Source organism: Elephas maximus, chromosome 6, assembly GCF_024166365.1.
Source record: "Elephas maximus indicus isolate mEleMax1 chromosome 6, mEleMax1 primary haplotype, whole genome shotgun sequence".
Lineage (NCBI taxonomy): Eukaryota > Metazoa > Chordata > Mammalia > Proboscidea > Elephantidae > Elephas > Elephas maximus.
Window position 1 is genome coordinate 68,182,178 of NC_064824.1, and position 22,834 is coordinate 68,205,011.

At 37.2% G+C, this 22,834-nt stretch overlaps 1 protein-coding gene across 4 annotated transcripts in view; it reads left to right on the forward strand.

The window, feature by feature from the left end:
• The window catches only part of UBR3 (ubiquitin protein ligase E3 component n-recognin 3), a 236,017-nt gene that overhangs the window by 208,334 nt on the left and 4,849 nt on the right, over positions 1-22,834 (forward strand). For 2 of the 4 annotated variants that reach the window (XM_049887378.1, XM_049887377.1), the window contains exons 33-36: positions 7,818-7,942; positions 13,203-13,310; positions 13,443-13,568; positions 15,319-15,498. In XM_049887378.1, coding sequence (XP_049743335.1) covers positions 7,818-7,942; positions 13,203-13,310; positions 13,443-13,568; positions 15,319-15,498 — 539 coding nt within the window. Of the gene's footprint in view, positions 1-7,817; positions 7,943-9,012; positions 9,250-12,916; positions 13,111-13,202; positions 13,311-13,442; positions 13,569-15,318; positions 15,499-22,834 lie in introns of those variants that run through there. The other 2 variants (XM_049887379.1, XM_049887380.1) reach the window with 2 other exon arrangements.

The window sequence follows — 22,834 nt, forward strand, 5'->3', positions numbered from 1 at the left end:
AATCTACATGGTACTGCAAAAACTCAACTGCAAAAAGACAACCCAATTAAAAAATGGGCAAAAGACATGAATAGAGACTTCACTAAAGAAGACATTCAGGTAGCTAACAGATACATGAGGAAATGCTCAGGATCATTAGCCATTAGAGAAATGCAGATCAAAACTACAATGAGATTTCATCTTACTCCAACAAGGCTGGCATTAATCCAAAAAACACAAAATAATCAATGTTGGAGAGGCTGTGGAGACACTGGAACACTTCTACACTGCTGGTGGGAATGTCAAATGGTACAACCACTTTGGCAATCGATTTGGCGCTTCCTTAAAAAGCTAGAAATAGAACTACCATACGATCTAGCAATCCCACTCCTTGGAATATATCCTAGAGAAATAAGAGCCTTTACATGAACAGATACATGCACACCATTGTTTATTGCAGCACTGTTTACAATAGCAAAAAGATGGAAGCAACCAAGGCGCCCATCAATGGATGAATGGATAAATAAATTATGGTATATTCACACAATGGAATACTATGCATCGATAAAGAACAGTGATAAATCTGTGAAGCATTTCATAACATGGAGGAACCTGGAAGGCATTATGCTGAGTGAAATTAGTCAGTGCAAAAGGACAAATATTATATAAGATCACTAATATAAGAACTTGAGAAACAGTTTATACTGAGAAGAAAACATTATTTTGTAGTTACAAGAGGGGACAGGGAGGGAGGGTGGGAGAGGGGCATTCACTAATTAGATAGTAGATAAGAACTACTTTAGGTGAAGGGGAAGACAGCACACAATACAGGGGAGGTCAGCACAATTGGACTAAACCAAAAGCAAAGAAGTTTACTGGATAAGCTGAATGCTTCTAAGGCCAGCGTAGCAGCGGCAGGGGTCTGGGGACCATGGTTTCAGGGGACATCTACGTCAATTGGCGTAATTCTGCATCCCACTTTGAAGAGTGGCGTCTGGCGTTTTAAACGCTAGCAAGCAGCCATCTAAGATGCATCAATTGGTGTGAACGCACCTGGATCAAAGGAGAATGAAGAACACCAAGGACATAAGGCGATTATGAGCCCAAGAGACAGAAAGGGGCACATGAACCAGAAACTACATCATCCTGACACCAGAAGAACTAGATGGTGCCTGGCTACAATCGATGACTGCCCTGACAGGGAATACAACAGAAAACCACTGAGGGAGCAGGAAAACAGTGGGATGCAGACCCCAAATTCTCATAAGACGAGACTTAATGGTCTGAGTGAGACTAGAAGGACCCCAGTGGTCATGGCTCCCAGACCTTCTGTTGCCCCAGGACAGGAACCATTCCCGAAGCCAACTCTTCAGACATGGATTGGACTGGACAATGGATTGGAGAGGGATGCTGGTGAGGAGTGAGCTTCTTGGATCAGGTGGACACTTGAGACTATGTTGACATCTTCTGCCTGGAGGGGAGATGAGAGGGTGGCGGGGGTTAGAAGCAGGTGAAATGGACACAAAACAAGAGAGTGGAGGGAGAGAGTGGGCTGTCTCATTAGGGGGAGAGTAACTGGGAGTGTGTAGCAAGGTGTATATGGGTTTTTGTGTGAGAGACTGACTTGATTTGTAAACTTTCACTTAAAGCACAATAAAAATTCGAAAAAAAATGTTTGGTGGACAAACAACAAATGTTTAATTAGTAAACGTTTAATTAGTACTTAGCTTGTGAAAGCTATTGCCTGATTGAGTTCAGGAAACATTTAATGAATATCTACTAGATGCCAGGTTGCTGTACTTGTTTGTCAGTAGGTGCTGGAGATACAAAGATGAATAAAACATGGGACTTGACCTTGAGAAAACAGCTAAGTATTTAACAGCTATTAACCTTACCTCCAAGGAGCCCTACTGGTGCAGTGATTAAGAGCTCGCTGCTAACCGAAAGGCCAGTAGTTCAAATCCACTAGCTTTTCCATGGAAGAAAAGACCTGGTCATCTCTTCCCATAAGGATTTACAACCTAGGATGCCCTGTGGGGCAGTTCTCCTGTGTACTGTAGTGTCGTTCTGAGTGGGAATCAAATCTATGAAACAAAACAACAACCTTACTTTTATTTAGAATCCTTTTATAAAAACCTGATTTATATCTTAAAATTTCATAGTAATTCAAGGTTGAATTAGCTGTACTGTTTTTATAAAACTGCTGTTAAACTCATTTTTATAATATGTTGTTGTTTCTTTTAGAATTTAAGGCCAGAAAAAAAAAATGCCGTTATTCATTGAATTGTATTTTTTAGACTGTCACCCATTGAGAACTGGGTAAACACCTTTACCTTAACCGCTAGGAAGTTCAGAGCTTAATTATATATTAAAAAAAAAGTTACTTTAATTTTCCTCAGACATCTTTTTTTTGGGAGGTGGGGCGTTTTAGAGTAGAGGAGGTAGAGTTGTTAATATAAATTTTCCTTTTCCATCCCCTAGTGACTAAAGGGACTTTGTCTTATGAGAATTACCAGTTAGTGGTCTTCGTTGGATCTGTGTTTTTATTGTAAGCTGTGTTTATTTTTAGTAGTATGTATTTGTGTACCTATTTCATTACTGGTTGCTAATAGAAGAGGAAGGGAGGTGGAAGAAAATATTAATGTTTATATTTTCTGGAATGTTAGATGACTGTCATGGTTTCATCTGAAAATAGGTGATTTAGATACCTACCTGGCCATCTCTTAAGTTTTTTAATTAGTACTGTTATCAGGTTAAAAGACCTTTTTATGTCAGTTGTCTCCTCAGAAGCTCAAATACATTAAAGACAAATGTTTGTCTTTGATCTGTTTTCATGTCCTTCTATCTTATCTATCTTAATACCTATCATATCACTGGCCTCCAAAGAATAAGCTTGGAAGCAACTTTGATTCATCACTGTCTTTAGGTATTCATGGTTAGTTCTTCATATCCAAAGGGAAGAAAGTTTTATCACTTAGGATCAGATTTGGCTTTTATATAACAGAGAAGGACTCCGAGTAACACAGTAGCTTAAGTTGAGGTAGCAATCTGTTTTTCTTTCATGTAAAAAGAAGTCTGAATATAGGCAGGCCAGGTCTTTCTACTTCACAGTGCCAGCGTCCTTATGGTTGGGTCTCATCTTCATGTTCCACGGTGGCTGCTAGAGTTCCAGCCATCATAGTTTTATTTCAGGCAACAGAATAGAGAGGTGGGAGAGGAAGTACACCCTCTCTTATAAGAAGCCCTCTTGGAAGATCTACACAAAACTTACACTTTGGCTAAAATTCTTCCTTCTTTTTGAAACTCCAGGGTTTAAAACCTAAAATGATTTGTCTTTTTGGGAGGTTCAGTTACGCGGGTTTGGATCATGTTGTTGTCCTTTCCCACCCCTGTGACATTGAGGAGCTTCACGATTCTGTTTTTGACTATGCTCTGTAGGGATACAAACTCCTTAGGAATCTCCGGAGCATCCGGTATTGGTGATTATAGGCTATCCTCTGCTTCCAGGATCCCATAAGCAGGACCTTTGAAAGAAAAATGGTAGGGTGCTTTTCATTTTCCATTCACTTTAAGAAAGAAAATAATGGAGTTTCGCTTTCTTACAAATCAAATCTTAAACTTTTTTTTTTTAATTTTAGAGTATTTCAAACACATGTAACAGTAGAGAGCAGAGTTTAATAAACCCCCATGCACCCACCAATTATCAGCTCATTGCCAACGTTGTTGTATTTGTATACTCACCTACTCCCTCCTCCCTCCCACCCCAGCTTATTTTGAAGCAAATCCTATACATCGTATCATTTTATCCTTACAGTCTTCAATATGTGTCTCTAAAAGTAAGTATTCTTTTAGCAAACATCACCATAATACTATTAACACCTTTAAAAATGGATTTAACTCTAGCACAAATGTCACTGCATAGAGTGGGTACTCACTAACTATTCAATTATTGGTTTTTAGAAAAATTTTCACCGTGTATTTATGCCCTATTTACTGAAGAAAGTCTGGTTTACTCAGATTTTGCTGGTATCATTCCAGAGTCAAGCCCTTACCCCAGTTAATGTCCTACTTATTCCTTTTCTTGGATTTTATACTCAGGAAAAACATCAGGAATATAGACAAAGATTTATATATGATGTCCATTTAAAATATTGTTTTAATTTAATGAATTATGTTTCAAAAAATTTTAAATGATAAATTGTATATCAATAATAAAATGATGACTTCATCGTCTGAAATATGGTTACTTAGGTAGATGTGGCACCTGTTTAGTAGTTTAATCCTTTTGGCAGTTTTTTACTACCATATAATTTAAAATCTATGCCATTGTTTGCAGTCTGGTCACTTCTAAGACATTTTAAGTAAGCATTGATCTTTCTTCTTTCACCCTCAGGTGGTTTGATAGTGGGTTTTTGGTTTTTTCTTAAAACACATTAACCAAGAGTAGATGTCCAATTCTTTTCCTCCTTTTTAAATTTTGATAATTATATTTTGAAGGGCTTTACTCTCTGTTGCAACCTTGGAGGATACAACCTATTTACTTTATATGCACCCCATATGAGTGATTCCTTGTTTTTTTCTAAAGTCCCTAAGACATTGATTTCACACATGGTAATCATTCAATAAAAGGAGCCCTAGTGGCCCAGTGGTTAAGCTCTCAGCTACTAATCGAAAGATTGACAATTTGAACCCACCCAGCAACTCTGTGGGAGAAAGCCGTGGTGGTCTGCTTCCATAATGATTATGGCCAAGAAAACCCTATGGAACAGTTCTGCTCTGTCACATACAGTTGCTATGAGTCAGAATCAACTCCATGTCACCCAGCAATAACAAAAGTCACGAGCTGTGACTTTTAAGATTGCTAGTTTAAATATTTAAAAAATGATAATCAAGGCAGATAAAGACCAACTGAAAACAGAAATTTGTACTTTGCTGTACTACAGAAGTTAAAATATGCTTATAACCAAAACCAATCCCATTGCCGACCAGTTGATTCTCACTCACAGTAACTTTATAAGACAGAGTAGAACTGCCCCATAGGGTTTTAAAGGAGCAACTGGTGAATTCAAACTGCTGACATTTTGTTTAGCAGCCATAGATAGCTCTTAACCACTGCGCCGCGAGCACTCCAAAAATTTGCTTATAGTAGCTGTCATTTCTTTTAATGCAAGTTATCTTTTTAATAAAATATAATAAAAACTTAAAAAGTACACAGTGAAAAGCTGTATGTGAGTAGCAATATAAATGACCTCCTGGTTAAGATCTTTTTGTTTATGTTTGTTAGGCAAATTCTATAATCTTCATCTTTCTATTAAAACGTTTAATTACTTGATGGAACACTATCTTTTCTTCACCTTTGATGACAACATCCTTTCCCCTTTCTACTGCTGTCTCTTTTTCTACTTATTTTCCTTCACCTCTTCCTATAACACTCTCTGCATTGTCCTTGTCCTCTTCCATTTTAATTTTATCTCATTCCTTTACCATATAGCTTTAGCTGCACCTATTCTTTGATGATTCTCAAATCTTCAACTCCAGGATACAACTGCCTTCTGAGCTCCAGACCTGAATTTCTATACAGGCCTCAGTCTTAACATATATAAAATTGAGTTCATCTTCTTCCCATCTAAACCTGCTCTCTTCTTCAGTTTTCCATTTCAGTCAATGCTGTTACCATCTACCCTTTGTTCAATGAGAGAGTACTGTCATCTTCTACCTCCAAATATCTACCAAATCCTGTAATTTCTGTCATCTAAATATTTCTCTAATTTGACCCATCCTCATTGCTCTTCCTTAGTTTACACAGTGAATATTTTAAAACGCAAATCTAACATGATCACTCTCCTGTGTAAAATGCTTGGGGGTTTCTCATTGCCCAATGTAGGTGCTGTAAACTCAAGTACCTATAGATATCAAAAGGAAAGCAAACAAACATCATAAATAATATTATTAATAACAGAAGATATTTAGTGAGTACCTGCCATTTTCAATCAGGTTTGAAGCATTAAAGCATGTAAACATTATTTCATTTAATCCTTTTAAGGTAGGTGGTGTTATTGTCCCTGTTTCCCAGAACTGGTGAGACAGTGGCTTACTGTGCCTAAATTGTACAATGTGGTTTATGCTGAATACCTTCTTTCCTTTTGTGAGTCTGGAATTTTGGTACATGCTAGTCAGAAGGTGCTTCCATGACCAGCCCCTAGTAAAAACCCTGGGCACTGAGTCTCTAACAAGTTTCCCTGGTAGACATTTCACAAATGTTATCACAACTCATTGTTGGGGGAATTAAGTGAATCGTGTGACTCCACTGGGAGAGGACTCTTAGAAGTTTCTTCTGGACTTCACCCCATGTCTTTTCCCTTGGCTGATTTTGCTTTGTATCCTTTTACTGTGTGATTATATGCTGAGTCTTGTGAGTCCTAAACAATCATCAAATCTGGGACTGGTCTTGGGAACCCCCACCACAACCACTTAGGCCAGGATTATAGGCCTTGTCAAGAAAGGATAGAAATCTGGTTCATAGTGGCAGAATTGACTTGAGAGATATTTAAAAAGTAGAATTGATGGGACTTGGTGATTATTGAATGTGGGGTGAAAGAGATAGGAAATTATTAAGGATGCCTACAAGTTTTTTACTTCAGCAAATGGTTAAATGATAGTATCCACTTACTTGGTAAAGTAGAGGATCAATGAAAGAGAGGAAGACAAGATGGATTGACACAGTGGCTACAAGGATGGGTTTGAGCATAGCAGCCAGATTGTGAGGATGGCACAGGATAGGGCAGTGTTTCGTTCTGTTGTGCATAGGGTCATTATGAGTGGGAGCTGACTCACCAGCACCTAACAACAACAAAACAACACCCACTTACTGGGAAAGCAGCATAACATGATAGAAGGAATACTGGATCTGAAGTAAAATGATTTTCGCGGATTCAAGTTCAGCCCTGGGTGCTTATTAGCTTTGATATCTCAGACACATCCTTTTGAGTTTCAGTTGCCCAATTGAGACTGTTAAGAGAATTGAATGAGACATTTGAGGAAATTGTCTAAGTTTTTCAAAAAAAATCAAACCCATTACTGTCGAGTCTATTCTGAATCATAGCAACCCTATAGGACAGAGTAGAACCGCCCCATACGGTTTCCATGGAGCGCCTGGTGAATTTGAACTGCCGACCTTTTGGTTAGCAGCCATGGCTCTTAACCACTACGCCACCAGTGTTTCCACACTAAGTTATTAGGGATATGTAAATGCTAATTGTAATTATTAAGGGGCCGTTTATTAAGCCCCTAATGTATGCCAGAGGTTAATAGGCATTTTACATATTGTTACTGCTGTTTTTGCATTGTTATAGTTTTCATTGAATTCTGAAACTCAGAGTGCTTAAAATATGAGATTATTTGTTTTTTGTTTGCTTTTAATTTATACAAATCTATCTTATATTCCTTGGAGGTAAATGGAGTATTAATTTTAAACATTCAGACTCATTGTTATTGAGGACCTGATGCCCAGGAAGGGGATTTGCCAAGGTTACACAGCTATTTCAAGATTCAGTGGCATTAACACTCTGATCTTCTAAGACAGAGCACATTTTCCACTATGTCAAATGCTCTTCATTTACATATATACTGTGGATGAATAGAGGAACTTTACTTTCATAGTTTCAGATCTTTTGGGTAGCAAATATAATAATACTTTATAATTTCATTTTATTAAGTAACTACTTCAATGTTGAACAAAAACCAATTACATGTATAAAGAAAGACATGTATTATGGCATTACCTCAAATACAAAATGTCTAGATTCTCCAGAAATAACAATGCTCTCTTTCTCTTGCAGATCACTTTACCTGCATTGTGAAGGTGCTTTTTACACTACTCTACACGCAGGCACTTGCAGCACTTTCAGTTAAATGTAATGAGGAAGACAGGTCAGCCTGGAAACATGTGGGAGCGCTCAAAAAGGTTACTTTCTTGTCTGAATTTGTCATGTAATAGTTTAGTGAATTCAGTTAAGTTGGGGATAGGAGAAATGAGATTAAGTGTTTAAAAGACAAAATGAGTTATTTGATGGTATTTTAATTGAAAATGGAGCATTTTTAGGCTTAAAAAAGTTAAAATACTTACCTTGCACAGTTAGGCCTTCTGCATCTATCTCAAAGCCTTGCACTTATCCTTTGTATTTGGGCAGCTCTTTGCTGCAAACCTTAAACTTAGAGAAGTTCTACAAATTGTGCCTACACAATGAGCAGGTAATAAAATGTCTGCAGACTTGTTTTTTCTTAGCTGTCACCTTTTCCTCTCCTTGTCCCTATTCCCAGTCACAATCCAAAGATGCCTTTCGACTCACCACTTCTAAATTTATAAATCTTTGTCTTTTCTTAATTATGCCTCTTTAAATACTTTTCCTGGTGTTTGGGTATATAAGTTCTTAGCAAATTCACAAGAGTTCTCTTTAAATTGAAATTAGGTAAACAATTTAGAAAAATTGCACAAAGTTCAGGTAAATGAAAGTATTTTCAAACGGCTTGAAAACAAATTGGATACTATAGAACCTAAGAACTGGGCTGAGCAGTTTGGCTTTAGAGATAGGTAAAAATAAGAAAATTACTTCAGTGTTTGTTTTAGGAAGGTGGCAAAGTAGTTAAGAGCTCAGCTGCTAACCAAAAGGTCAGCAGTTCAGATCCACCAACTGCTCCTTACATACCCTACAGGACAGTTCTACTCTGCCCTATAGGACTGCTATGAGTCAGAATCGACTCAGTGGCAACAGGTTTGATTGGTTTGGTTTGGTAGGAAAATTTAATAGGTATGGTGTAATTGAGCCTTTTGATTGGCTCACAGAGTCTTAAAGAGTTTTTAAACCTCATTGAAAAGTTTTTGTTAAAATCTCATCTATGTATAAAAGTAGCAAGAACCAATTGTAAATACATGAAATATGTTCAATATAACTTTAACACCAGTTCACTACCTAATCACAATAATGTGTACAAAAATTTAATATAGTATCACAAATTTCGTTATATCTTAATTAGGGATATTGATAAGTTGGCCACTGAACCCAGGTACTAGGCCAAGTACCTACTACTAAAGACATAACTTTTTTGGTCAAGACATAAAAAATCTCTGGACCTCAGCTTTCTCAAAGGTAAATGAGAGATTTGAACCTCATGATTTATAAGGGACCCTGTAAAATTCTGTTATCCTAAATTCTTATGATTTTCTGTCTTTTCCTTGAGTGACTTTCATTCCTTTTTCCTAGTTGATTCTTGGGTAATTTTGCCTTCTGCAATTATATCTCTTTTTTCCATATACTCTAATCTGATACTTAGACTATTAGTATTCAAATCGAATGTATTAGATTTCTATGCTATGTCGTTGTTTAAATGTTTCCTTAGTAAGTTGTCTAATCCTGAAAAATTACATATTTAAAACATTCGCTGATATAAATTGGGATTAAATTTCTTCGTTTAACTATTTGCTAAAATGAGACCTCACATGACAGAAAATTAGACAATTGTAAATCTGTGATGGAAGGAACATGAAGTAATTTGGGTAACTGTTTTATCAGTGTTCCCTCTCAATTTGATGTTAGCTATTTAAAAAAATATTTAATAAAACAGTTAATATGAGGCAGATTCTTGTCAGAATTTAAATTTAAAATAAGCTTATAGCCATATGAATTAATGAAACAAAAGAAAAAATGATACTCTATAGTTTGCTGTTAACTTTTTCTACAGTTAGAATCTAAATTTTTAAACATTTAGATTCATTGCAGATTGTAAATATAGCAACAATTATATTTATGAACGATGAAAAAATCACTGTGACTTGTATAACTAGGTTTCTCTATTAGTCATTTCTTTAATATTTAATTTTTCTTCCTTTTTTCTCCTTCCTTTACTCCCTTCTACCCTTCCTTCCTTCCTTTTTTTAACGGAGTTTCACTCATTCTTTCCATCTCTCTAATTCCTTATCCCCGAGTCTGGTAATTCTAATGAAAACAGATTTTTCTCTTAATATTTCTCCTTTTTTAAAAAATTTTACAGAACAAACTAATTTCTCATCAAAGTTAGTGCACACATTTTTCTATGACACTGGTTAACGACCACACAACGTGTCAACACTCTACCTTCTCAACCCTGGGTTTCCTGTTACCATCTTTCCTGTTCCCTCCTGCTTTCCAGTCCCTGCCATAGGGCTGGTGTGCCCCTTTAGTTCAACCTTTGGCTGAACAGTGAGCCTCAGGTGTGACCTCATTACTGAGCAGAAAGGATGTCCGGGGACCATATTCTCCAGTCTCTGTCAGGCCAGCAAGTCTGGTCTTTCTTTTTGAGTTAGAATTTTGTTCTACATTTTTCTCCAACTCTGTCCAGGACCCTCTATTGTGATCCCTGTTAGAGCAGTCAGTGGTGGTAGCCAGGCACCATCTGGTTGTACTGGACTCAGTCTGGTAGAGGCCGTGGTAGATGTGGTCCGTTAGTCCTTTGGACTGATCTTTCCCTTGTATCTTTAGTTTTCTTCATTCTCATTTGCTCCCAAAGGGATGAGACTGGTGGAGTATCCTAGATGGCCACTCACAGGCCCAAAATAGATTTTTGTCAGGTATAATTTGGCCTGCAGCAATAAAAATAGAGGTACTATATATTTTTTGAAGGAGTATTAGAGTTAATTTGGTAATGAGGTTTGGTTCTGCTGGGAAATCACCATTTTACTTAGTATAAATTGTGCTCTTTCTGGTCAATGAAATTTCTGCTAAAAGAGTCTTTATACCAGGGCTTCTTGATCTAGGGTCTCTGGATAGGTTTGTTTTATTTGTTTGCTGAGGAGTGGGACTGTAGTATCCAGCATATACCTAAAGGGTCTGTCACCCACCAAAATTTAAGAAGCACTGTAATTCATGACAAAACATTCTACCTGATTCAGACTCTCTTGGCATCTCTCAACTCTTGACCCTTTTCTTTATTTAACCCACATACGTTTACCACCTGATTAATAAGTAGCAAAATCTGTTTTTGTTCAAATTTTCTATATTTTGAGCTCAAGTGATCTCTGCCTATTTAAGAACAATTTTGATTAAATCCATTTTTAAAATACAGTATGCTGCTGTTTTGATATTCAGTGGGGTATTGATCTTTGCTAACCTGTAGGTCATCACATTTGTCAAATGATCATCTTGTTGGTTAATTGGACCAAGTTGGGGGGGGGGGTCACATGATATAAGGATAACAATTGTAAAGTTGGGCTGTTTTTATAGTTTAGAATCAGGACATGATAACTCTACGTGGCTGAATGAATATGGCAGAAAACAGGGAAGTAATTTAAAGATAATCCAAAGAATTGATTTATAAAAGGGGCACATCCAGACAAGTTCTAAAGTCATAAACTCCAACATTACTGCAATAAATTCATCAATTAGCCAGCAGGTATTTAGCACTCAGATTTTTGCTAAGTAAAAAGAGATGTGGAAAATACATAGTTCCTGACATTTTAGAATTCACGATCTAGTTGAAGAGAGTGCAGTAACATGTGTGAAACAGTGAGGAACCACAGAAAGACCGAGTATCATTTAAGTAGCAAACTCTCTGTGATCCAAACTATACATGTCTTAAAAGTTGAGGTAAAGTTATATTCCAAGATGGTTACTTTATTGAATTGTTATGTTTTACTATTTAAAAGTATAGTTAATGAGTAGAATAAACAACATTATAGCAAAGTTAGGACTTTATCCCAGTTTACACTTTACTATAGCTTGCAGCTGCCTCTAATTTCTCTGTGGTTATATAGAGAGATGCATTTCTTTATATGTAAAGATTCTATTCAAATACATTTGAATTTATAGTTATTGTTTTTCTTCCCTATAACAGTATAGTATATAGTCATGAAATTTAATAAGTTTTAGACTGTTAATGTAATTATCTTCATGTTCTATAATAAATATCCTACTTTATTTTTACATTAACTACTAAAATAATTTGAGGGAAATTGTAAAGGAAAAAAAACCTGGAGCCCAGAATTTCTTCTATTCCTTGCGTATATAATTTATACCACTGCTAACACTGTATATATGCTTTTATTTGGCTCTTTTCACATTATATTATAAATGCTTTTCATATATCTCACATTATCATATTCATTGCGTATAAAATGCTCTGTTGGATTGGTATACCATAATTTAGGTAACTGCCTGACAATTTATTTGTCGTTTCTAATTTTTTGCTATATTAGTGCTGCAGTGAATCTCTTGTGCATATAGCTATTTTTTTTTCCCCATTTTAATTATTTCCTTAGGACGAATTCCCAGGAGTGGGAATTACTGGGTCAAAAGGTATGATTTACATATGCTTATTTACATACACATTGTCTTGGTTATCTAATGCTGCTATAACAGAAATACCACAAGTAGATGGCTTCAACAAAGAGAAATTTATTCTCTCACAGTCTAGTAGGCTACAAGTCCAAATTCAGGGAGTCATCTCCCGGGGAAGGCTTTCTCTATTGCCTCAGGAGGAAGGTCCTTGTCATCAATCTGCCCCTGGTCAAGTAGCTCCTCAGGTGCAGGGAGCCTGGGTCCAAAGGACGCGATCTGCTCCCAGTGCTGCTTTCTTGGTGGTACAGAGTCTCTCTCTGCTTGCTTCTCTCTTTTATATCTCAAAAGAGATTGTCTTAAACCACAATCTAATCTTGTAGATCTCATCAACATAACTGCCACTAATTCATCTCATTAATATCATAGTGATAGGATTTACAACCCATAGGAAGATCACATCAGATGACAAAATGGTAGACAATCATACAATACTGGGAATCATGACGTAGCCATAAATCTGTGGATCATTATGAGTAGGCAAGAAGATGACAGGTTAGGAAGCAGAAGGAAAGTAAATGAAACTATGCTTATAGGATATGATCTTGATGTTATCTGCCATTTGTTTCCAGAGAACTCGATGTGGGAATCAAGACATTTTTGGGGAACACGATTCAGTCCATGACACCCACTATATACTTTCATATGCTGCTTTTTAAAGAAGTGTTAGAATAACTTTAACTACCTACCCAATTTCATTGTGAATCCAGAGATATACTTTTATGCACATTTGAAGAATTGAAGTTCACATGCTAGAAAAATAATGTAATTACAGTTATACTTTATAAAGTATTCTTTCAATGTAAAATGTTTCTAATTTTGAATGACTGATGTAACAAATATTTTAATTTTTTCCAGAATACATGTGATGCTCAAAAGTCTTATGAAGTGTTATTGAGCTTTGTAATAAGTGAACTATCCAAAGGAAAGTTATATCATGAAGAAGGAAATCAGGAGTGTGGAATGGTATGCTTTCTCCAAGCCGGATGTAGTGGTTATTCAGTGAAAAAAAAGGATTCTGTTGACATTACAAATATAGATTTTTAAGCCACATCTATTATAGAATGAATTGTTCAAATTTTCCTTTTTTAACTTTAGGTTAGCCCTGTTACTTGGTCTCCTGAATCCATGGAACAATATTTACAGGACTTCTGCTTACCTTTTCTCAGAATCACCAGTCTTCTTCAGCATCACCTTTTTGGAGAAGATTTACCTAGCTGCCAGGTATAATTTAGGGTAGAGATAATAAACTAATTTTGGGGAATATTTTTTATGGGTACATAGTATAATCCCTCTATCTATATCAGACTGTCATATAAGCATATGTTAGCCTTGCTCAAAGGAATAAATATTTAGAATATTTACTATTATTATTTTTCTGTTTGTTAGCATCCACTCATTTTTATTATAATATTACTAATATTGGCTATTTGGGCAGTTTGGGATTAGATTGGTGATAATATGCCCAATATTATCGTAGTATTCAATCTTTGATTTTTTTAATCACTAATCATTATCTGTGTTTAATACCTTTTTAGTTATTTTGGCCAGAAAGCCAGTTGTTTGAAAATGATGACATATGTGTAATTTTATAAGAGCAAAATGTTTGATTTGTAACCAACTTCAAAGAATGAATTATTACTGATTTAATCTGTTGCATAAATCTGCAGATCATTGTGAGTAGGCAAGAAGATGTCAGGGTAGGAAGCAGAAACTGTGCTTAAAGGATATGATCTTGATGTTATCTGCCATTTGTTTCCAGAGAACTCGATGTGGGAATCAAGACGTCGTATTTATGGTCTTTGAAGGCTAAAGTATATTAAAATTAAGCAGTTTGTTATTCTTTCTTAAGTAATTCACCATTACATTAAATAGTTTGGATTTTTTGGTTTTTATCAAGTGCTTCAAGATAAACTCTGCACATTTGTCTCAAAAAATTCTATTCAGAGTTATAAGATGTTGAACAAATTAAACACACTCATCAATTAAATATGTTCTTTCATACTTTATTTTTGAATTTTAACTAAAAAAAAAAAAAAGCATGTTTCCTTCTAGCATAATATGAGCATCTTCTAGCATGGAGAAGATTAAACAAAATCAACTCTTCCTTCATCAACTGCTCTGTGCTTTCTTCACATTTAGAGGATATAGGCTGTAGTTCTTTGTGTTTTTTAAGTAATATATAAATGCAACAATAGAGGTGTTTACAAGGTGTGGAAGGATTCATTTTATCTGAGTGGAACTGGTGGTCTGAAATCTCATTAGTGGGGGCCAGGGAAGGCTTCCCTGGGGAGTTGTATTTTGAAGGATGATAGGAACTGATCCAGTAGAAAAGGAAAGTGGATACACGAGCCTCCTAAATGGCCTTTTGGTTAAATAAAGAGGAGTTAGGAAGATATTGTGGTGTTTATAACACCACCAAACTCTTTTAAAAATCAACTTTCAGGATATAAAACCTAGATACTGACGTCTCTGGATCTTTTATTACTGGGTCGAACTTCAGACTACTTGACTTTTAGATCTCTCAAGTTTTTTTAAACTGACTTTGATTCTCATTCACTTAGCATTGACGCTTATCAAGTCCATGTTTTTACTACTGTTTTTCTTTATCCGCACTGACAACCCATGCCTTTCTAACCAAAAGTAGCTTTCTGCTTGTTCCAAATTAGCATTTGCTTTCATAGAGTAGCTAGGTTTTGTGGATTGTATTTGTCAGATATGTGACAACCATAAAAAAAAAAAAAAATTAAACGTTTAAAAGGAACAGATGGTATGGCACTCAGAAGTTAAATTTCAAAGAGAAATATTTGGGGGATGTTTCTTTGTATATAATAGGTAGGAAATTTTTCCTCTCTTCATTGTCCCTCCTACTTCTCTCCCTTTTCTTCGGTTACTTAGTTAAGAAAGTTTTCTTATTTTCCTAAAGTATCTATAATGGGAAGTGTTCTTTAGAGTTTTCTGCTTATTCTAAAAGGAAGAAGAAGAATTTTCAGTTCTTGCCAGCTGCCTGGGACTTCTGCCAACATTTTACCAAACAGAACATCCCTTCATCAGTGCCTCCTGTCTGAATTGGCCAGTTCCAGCATTTGATATTATATCTCAGTGGTGTTTTGAGATAAATGCATTTACTGAAAGACATGCAGAACAAGGAAAGGTATGTACAAAGAGGAGTAATCACTTGCCATAGTTGTGATATGCTAATAATAAAGAGAATGATGAAGAATTTTTAATTTGGGGATTATCTGTTCTTGAAAGCATTTATTAAACTGATTAAATTGAAAGACAGTTTGCTTATATAAATCTCATTTATGACCGTAAAAGAGAAAATATTTCAGTTAACAAAGGTATGGTATTAGTTTATTACTTTTAGTTTGTTTCAAGTCAGCAGGTTTTTACTGAATACCTGAAATAATCATGGCACTGGACTTGGAGGATACAAAGAAATTTTAAGGTAGACAAGTAACTTGTAACCTTATTGGAAAGAGAACCATTTCATGTAAAAATCACAGGTTTGGGCTAGAGGATTTAAAAGGTCATGTCTTTAACGTTAAAATGTGCTGGGCCCCTGCTGCCAGCTCAGCTGATAAAAGGGTTTGTGTTGAAGTTGAGTGAGTTGGGGACATACAGTGGAGGCAGCTGTGATGGCTATAAATGCCATAGTTTTGTGCTCACACTTTTTCCTGTAGATAGAACTACAGTTTTTGAGAGATGGAGTAATATGATGAAAGTAGTGTTTTAGGGAATTAACTGTTGCTATTTTGGTTGGTAAATTAAAGTGAGGAGAGAGGGAAGTCAGAGATTATTTAGATGGTAAAGTCAGAGATTATTTAGATGGACTATTGTTCTCATAGTAGAAATTAGAAAGTAACCAGTGCAAGAGACTTTTGAGGACAATATATAGATCTTGGTGACCAGATATAGATTACTGAATATCTTGAGCTTGAATCGTTGGAAGAACAGTGCCTCATATAAATAGTTTTGATAGGAACATGCTCCCATTTAAACATCATTAATGATGCTCCATTGCCTGTGGAGGAAGATGCGGACTCCTTGCATAGTTCTCAAGGACCTTCACCATCCCGCTTGCCTTTCCATCCTCATCCTATACCACTCCTCTGCTACCACCTTGCTAAAGCCACAGAAGAGTGGTAACTTAAGTGTGTGACTTATTTTCAAATACCTGTGCTAATGCTTACTGCTTTTATTTTATCTAAAGCAAACTCCCTACCTTCCTTCCTACTTTTAAATTAATTACCCTTCAAGGCTTCACTAAGATAAATGTCACCTCTCCCAGGAAGCTTTGTCTGATAATCCATGTTCCTTTCCAGTCCTTTCCTCTCCCTCTGTTGTACTGCATGCCAGTACTTTAGCCACTCTATTATAACATTTGCCATATTTATCATATTTGTTTAATGTGTCTGAATGGGGGCTCGACGACAGAAATTATCTTTAAATGTCTACTTCCTAGAAAATGCCTGATACAGACTGCTGTTGGATGCCGTAGAGTCAATTCCGACTCACAGCAACCTCATGTGACAGAGTAGTACAGTGCCATAGGTTTTTCTTGGCTGTAGTCTGTACAGAAGCAGATCACTAGTTCTTTCTCCCGCAGAGATGCTGGGCAGGGTCGAGCCACCAACCTTTTGGTTAGCAGCCAAGCACTTAACTGTTGTGCCACAATGGCTTACTGATACAGACTAAGTAAAAGTTACCTAATAAATATTTGTGGAACAGTTAAGTGGTGGGATGGTGTCATTGGCAGAAATAGAACTGATGGACGGAGAGCTAAGTTTCAGGGAAAATGAGAATTTTAATTTTGAACCTCAAAGGGACAATAAAAACATTAGTGTTTCAGATAGAGGTGTCAGACTTGACTTAATTTTTATAATGTTGGAGTAAATCATAAAGGCAAGGTAAGCATAAATAATCAATGTCTCTGCTTTGATTCATTTTTCTTTTTTTTTGCTGAAATTCTTAAAATATATATCTTTTATTTATAGAAAAGAATATTCAATAATTGAATCTTATATATATATAAATTTTTTTCCTGCCAGTAATATCTTTAGTCACAGGTATTAGCTGGGAGACTACTTTACAATAACCCATAAAAACCAACCCAGTGCCGTCGAGTCGATTCAGAGACTCATAGCGACCCTATAGGACAGAGTGGGACTGCCCACAATACGATGTTATATTTCAATGTTTGAAAGCCCCTGAGGAATATCTTGGAGTGGAGCTGAGTGTAATTGTAGAACCAGGGCAGGGAGAAAAAGTGATGAGCACATTCAAAATGTTTTGTTTTCATGTGAGCCATGAACTAAGCAATAGATAAAAGTTACCTCATTTGATAGCGTAAGAACAAGCCTACATTTTACTTAAATGATTATTGGTATAGATATTGATGGAAAATAAGAATTTATCATTTAAAATGTTTTTATCTCTTCATAAAAATGAGTGGTAATTATTTGTTTTAGAATCAGAGTGGTAGGCGTGTATTTATTTTTGCTTGCACAGAATTTTTACCAGTTATTCAGTCATACCTCCATCCCTGCTCCCATCTCTGCTCCACTCTACTCCATCCATAACCCTGAGTCTAACCCTAGGTCACCCAGATTCTCTTCCAGACATTTTAAACTTGGATGGAGAGACCGACCAGGATAAATAGTGATTAGAGCTGAACAACAGCAGTGCCCTTGAAATATAGCCCATAAATTACTGCTTCTAAATTTTTGTATTAGTTAAAGTTCTTTGTTGCAAACAACAAAATCCAATTTTGATTTAAGTTAAGGAAAACAAAACAAAAGAAAACCACAACAGAAATAAACAGGACTCATTGGAAGAATGCTAGGTAGCTTGCAGAATTGAGAGCTGAACTTGGGAAAAAGAGAGACCACACAGATCTCTGGTTTGTTTTCTCTAAAGTGCTGCCACTGGATGACACAGGCTCAAACACTTTCTTTCCCTCCACATGTCTGCTCAAGATTCAGATTCCTAAGAGGGGGCATCTGATTGACTGGCCTACTTTGTATCATGGCAGACTCCTGTGGTGGGGCAGGGTCTTGTGATAGGGCAGCCCCGTCAGAATAGTACGGAACAGGAAAAGGGCTTATTTTCCAAAAGATCTTTTAATGCTATTAATAAAAGAAGACTAGATTAAAAACAACAACATTGTGGCACACTGCATTTGCCTCTTACCTGCCCAAACACATACAATCCTTCATGTCATCCATAGAGTTCCACGTCTGTTCAAAATAGTGTAGCCATCCCATTTACAACCATAGGTGCACCTACCACTCTCTTAAATGCACAACCCAAAGTCACATCCCAAAGTTATGCCATTGAGCCTCCCTGATCCAAAGCTCTGGGAGGTGTCCATTCCTCCTTTAGATTTGTTGCACTCTTATCCTGCTGGTCTGAAAAAATGTAATTAGCACTAACTCACTGTGCATTCAGTAATAAGACAAAGATACAGAGAATGAACAGTGTTGCAAAAACATATTACACAGCAAAAAGAAAATTTAAAATTAACCAGAAAGCTACAGTTAATATATAATTAAATATATATATTTTACCAGTTGCCATGGATTCAGCTCTGACTCACAGCAACTCCACCTGTGTCAGAGTAGAACTGTGCCCCATACAGTTTTCAATTACTGGGTTTTTGCACGTAGGTTGCCAGGCCTTTCTTCCAAGGTGCATCTGTGTGGACTAGAACCTCCAGCCTTTTGGTTAGCCACCGAACGCATTAATGGTTTGCACCACTCAAGAACTCACATATATATATATATATATATATACACATCTCTATATATGTACAGATGATTCTCATTGTTTGCGTTCTTGCTCAAATTTATTCATAACCCCCAAATCAATACTCATGGTGCTTTTGCAGTCATTCATAGACATGTGCAGAGCAGTGGAAATTTTGAGTCACTTGATGCACATTCTCAGCTGAGGTTTAAACTTTCCTTGTTTCAACACTAAACAAGTGTTTTTTTTTTTTTGCTGTCTGGTTAGTTAGTACCACAGTTTTTGCATTTTTTTGTACTTTTTTGTTAGTGATTTTGCTGACAAAAATGGCCTCCAAGTATAGTGCTGAAGAGCTGCTTAGTGTTCCTAAGCTCAAGAAGGCTGTGATGTGTCTTACGGAGAAAATGTGTAAAGATAAGTTTTTAGGCATAAGTTATAATGCTTGTTGGCCGTCAATTCAAAGTTAGTGAATCGACATGTGGTACATCCATAAAAAGGAAGGAGAAATTTGGCAATCTGTACGTAAGGCTACTCTAGAGAGTACTAAAGTAACATCTGTAGTGCATGATGAAGCTGTTGAAAAGATAGAAAAGTGGCTAAATTTTTGCATTTGTGAGATTGACAACTGATTAAAAAAAAAAAAAAAACACAGTGGACAGCATGGTTGTGAGGCTGAAAGCCAAAGATATTTATGGTCAAGTTACCCAGGGTCAGGAAGATGCAAAACCCTTCCTGGCTAATGTTTTATTATAAGGAAATACAGCATATAATTAATTATTTATAAGAAATATATGTTAAATGAGATGTCTTTAAACAGAAACACACATAAAACAAGGTTATGTACCAATCAGTCGACAGAAGTATAACCAGAAGCTCACAGGAACCTAACCCTGTACCTCGCCTAGGAAATGGCTCGTTAGTCACTAATTCAGTGTTCACGGTAATCTTACAGAACATAACTGCCATGAATAACAAGAATTGACTTTATATGACTTTCCTCTTTCACCACCTATTTCACATTCTTCTTTGACCAGTACTTCAAAGACTGGTTGGATTTGTTTGACAAAGGATGTGACCCAGGCTTTATTCTGAGAAGTCTGAGCTTCTGGTGATTGATCCTATCTTGCTTTTATAAGACTGCAATAATTTTGTATTAAATTTTACCATCCAAGCTTGGGACATGGGGTGGGGGGAGTCTAAGTTTCAAGTGTGCTGCTGCCAATCCCCATTGTGTAGCAGTATTTCTATCCCTCTCTATGGGATCAGTCACTCCAGCCAGTGTGTTAAGTCATCTCCCTTTGTTCTCCTACTGGTGCAAAGAACCTAGAAGGGTTAGATGGCATTTAGTTTCCAGTTCAGTGAAATAGTTATATCCCTGGGCAGAGGCACACCATCCTTGGGTACCAAAACTACAGCAGGGTCCAGAATAGCAGGGAAGCAGAAATTTAAGGCTGAATTTCTAGGTGTAATGATGAGAGGGACTATAACCACTTTCCACCCCCATAGGTTTCCAGACCTGTGTGTTCCAGTTGTGAAAGACAGATCACTGTTTAGAGTATATATCTAATTCTGTAGTAGCACATGCTTCATTCTGTAGGTGTTTTCTCTAGCTGGCACCGTCTAAAAATTCATCAGTCCAGTGGTTCATCATTTAAAAAACTAGTAATTGTTTTGGATGATTTCATATATGTTAAGACCAGTGAATTCCATAGACATCCACCTATTGCCTTCCTTCTCTCTTTATGAAGGAAGTTCTTTGATTAGAAACAGGGTGGTGTGGGCTACCAGGCTATCAATCTACAGTATGTGTCAAGTCCAGTGAGGACAAATTGCTATCCGTTCCACTGATGGAAGGGTTCCAGTGTAATCAACCCCTTATAGAATTTGCTGTTTGGGGGGCTCAGGGTCAGGCACTGAGTGCTGACAAATAGTGTATTGTGGGCACCTCTGTTTTCTTTGAGATGAACCCTGGTGGAGCAGTGGTTAAAGTACTAGGCTGATAACCGAAAGGTTGGCAGTTCGATCTCACCATCTGCTTCACGGGGGAAAGATGTGGCGGTCTGCTTCCAGAAAGATTTACAACCTTAGAAACCCTATGAGGAAGTTCTACTCTGTCCTGTAGGGTCACTATGAGTCAGAAAGGACTTGATGGCAATCTGTTTGGTTTTATTTGTCTTTAGGAGTCCTGACACTACAGTGATTAAGCACCCAGCTGCTAACTAAAAGGTTGGTGGTTCAAGCCCACCCAATGGCTCTGCAGAAGAAAGACCTGGCAATCTGTCCCCATAAAGATTACACCTAGAAAACCATATGGGCAGTTCTGCTGTGTCACATGGGGTCACTATGAGTTGGAATCAACTCAGTGGCCCCTAACAACAAATACTGTCTTTATCCTTTTGTTACCATGCCACTTTAACCATGAACTCATTAAATAGCATAAAGCTAATTACTTAGTTACTCCACTGATTTAGATGGATTAAGGCTGTAGGTAATGTGAGATGATCACTATATGAATTGCCTATCATTTATACAGTTTCTTAAGATAATAGACTCATGCTAAATTTTGTCTATTTGTATGAATGGAGTCCACCATCTAAAAAAACTTGGGTTCTATTACCAGTATTTTTATACAACTGTAAATAATGGATAAAGTATACCCTGCAGAGAAATTTAACTAATTTGGCATTTTTTCTCATATTTAGAGCTGGAAATTTTTTAAAAGAGCTGTAGCCCCAGCACTTATGGATACATCTTATATTAACAGCTGTAACACATTCTAAATGGTAGTAAACTTTACCTAACTTCAGGAGGAGAGAGAGGCGGAGGTCAGACCTACTTCTACTGTCCAACCTTTTTACCAATTCTGAAACCAGCTGTCCCTCCCACGGCGCTCTCTACTTCTCTTCTGGGTTCTATAATCCACTGCAGTGGCCACACGGAACTCACAGACCAACCTACAGTTAAGTGGTTTATTAAGGAAGTCAGGGTACAGCTTGGAATCATGATCAACAGGCAATAGCTCAGGATCAGAATCAGGATTAGGAAGCACGCAGGCAAAGTCTGAAAGGTTCCCCCAAAGTGGAGAGCATGTCCTTCCTTCTTCAGTGCAGGACAACTTTCTCAGCTCCTCTCAGCTGTGTAAGCAAGCAGGTCCTTCTCTCTGCTGTGCACACCTCTTCTTAACCCCCTTAGGACAGGCCTTCTCTGGGCCCCCTGAGGTCAGGCCTCTTCTCAGCTCCCTCAGGACAGGCTTCTCTGCTTTCAGCTTCACTGCTGTCAGCTTCTCTGCTGCTAACTCACCCAGCTTATAGCCAGTACAGCAGCTTTGTTCAGCTCTCTTAGCTACATTCTTAGCAGCAGGCTTTTGCTGTCTCTACTGACTCTGGTGCAGGGCCCTTTCTGGCCCTGTCACTGCTGGCTCTGCTGCAGGGCCCCTTTCAGGCTTCTTGCTGTCTTCAGTGTTACAGCCCTAGACCTGAATTAAAGTAGTTTTATGATCTTCCTTGCCTCCTGTCTCTCTGCTGCTTCTCTCCTCTTGCCTTTTGTCCTTTATGCTTCTTTCTTCTTTCTGTCTGCAAACCTCTGTAGGGTTGGCTGCATATATAAGCAAACTCCCGGTCAATTTCAAGGCATGGCCCTCCCACCGGGGCCACGAACTGACCAATCCTCTCTCAGTAGGCCACAGTCACTGCATTTGCATGGTAGGCTATAGTCAACTTCATTTACATAAGCGTATTATA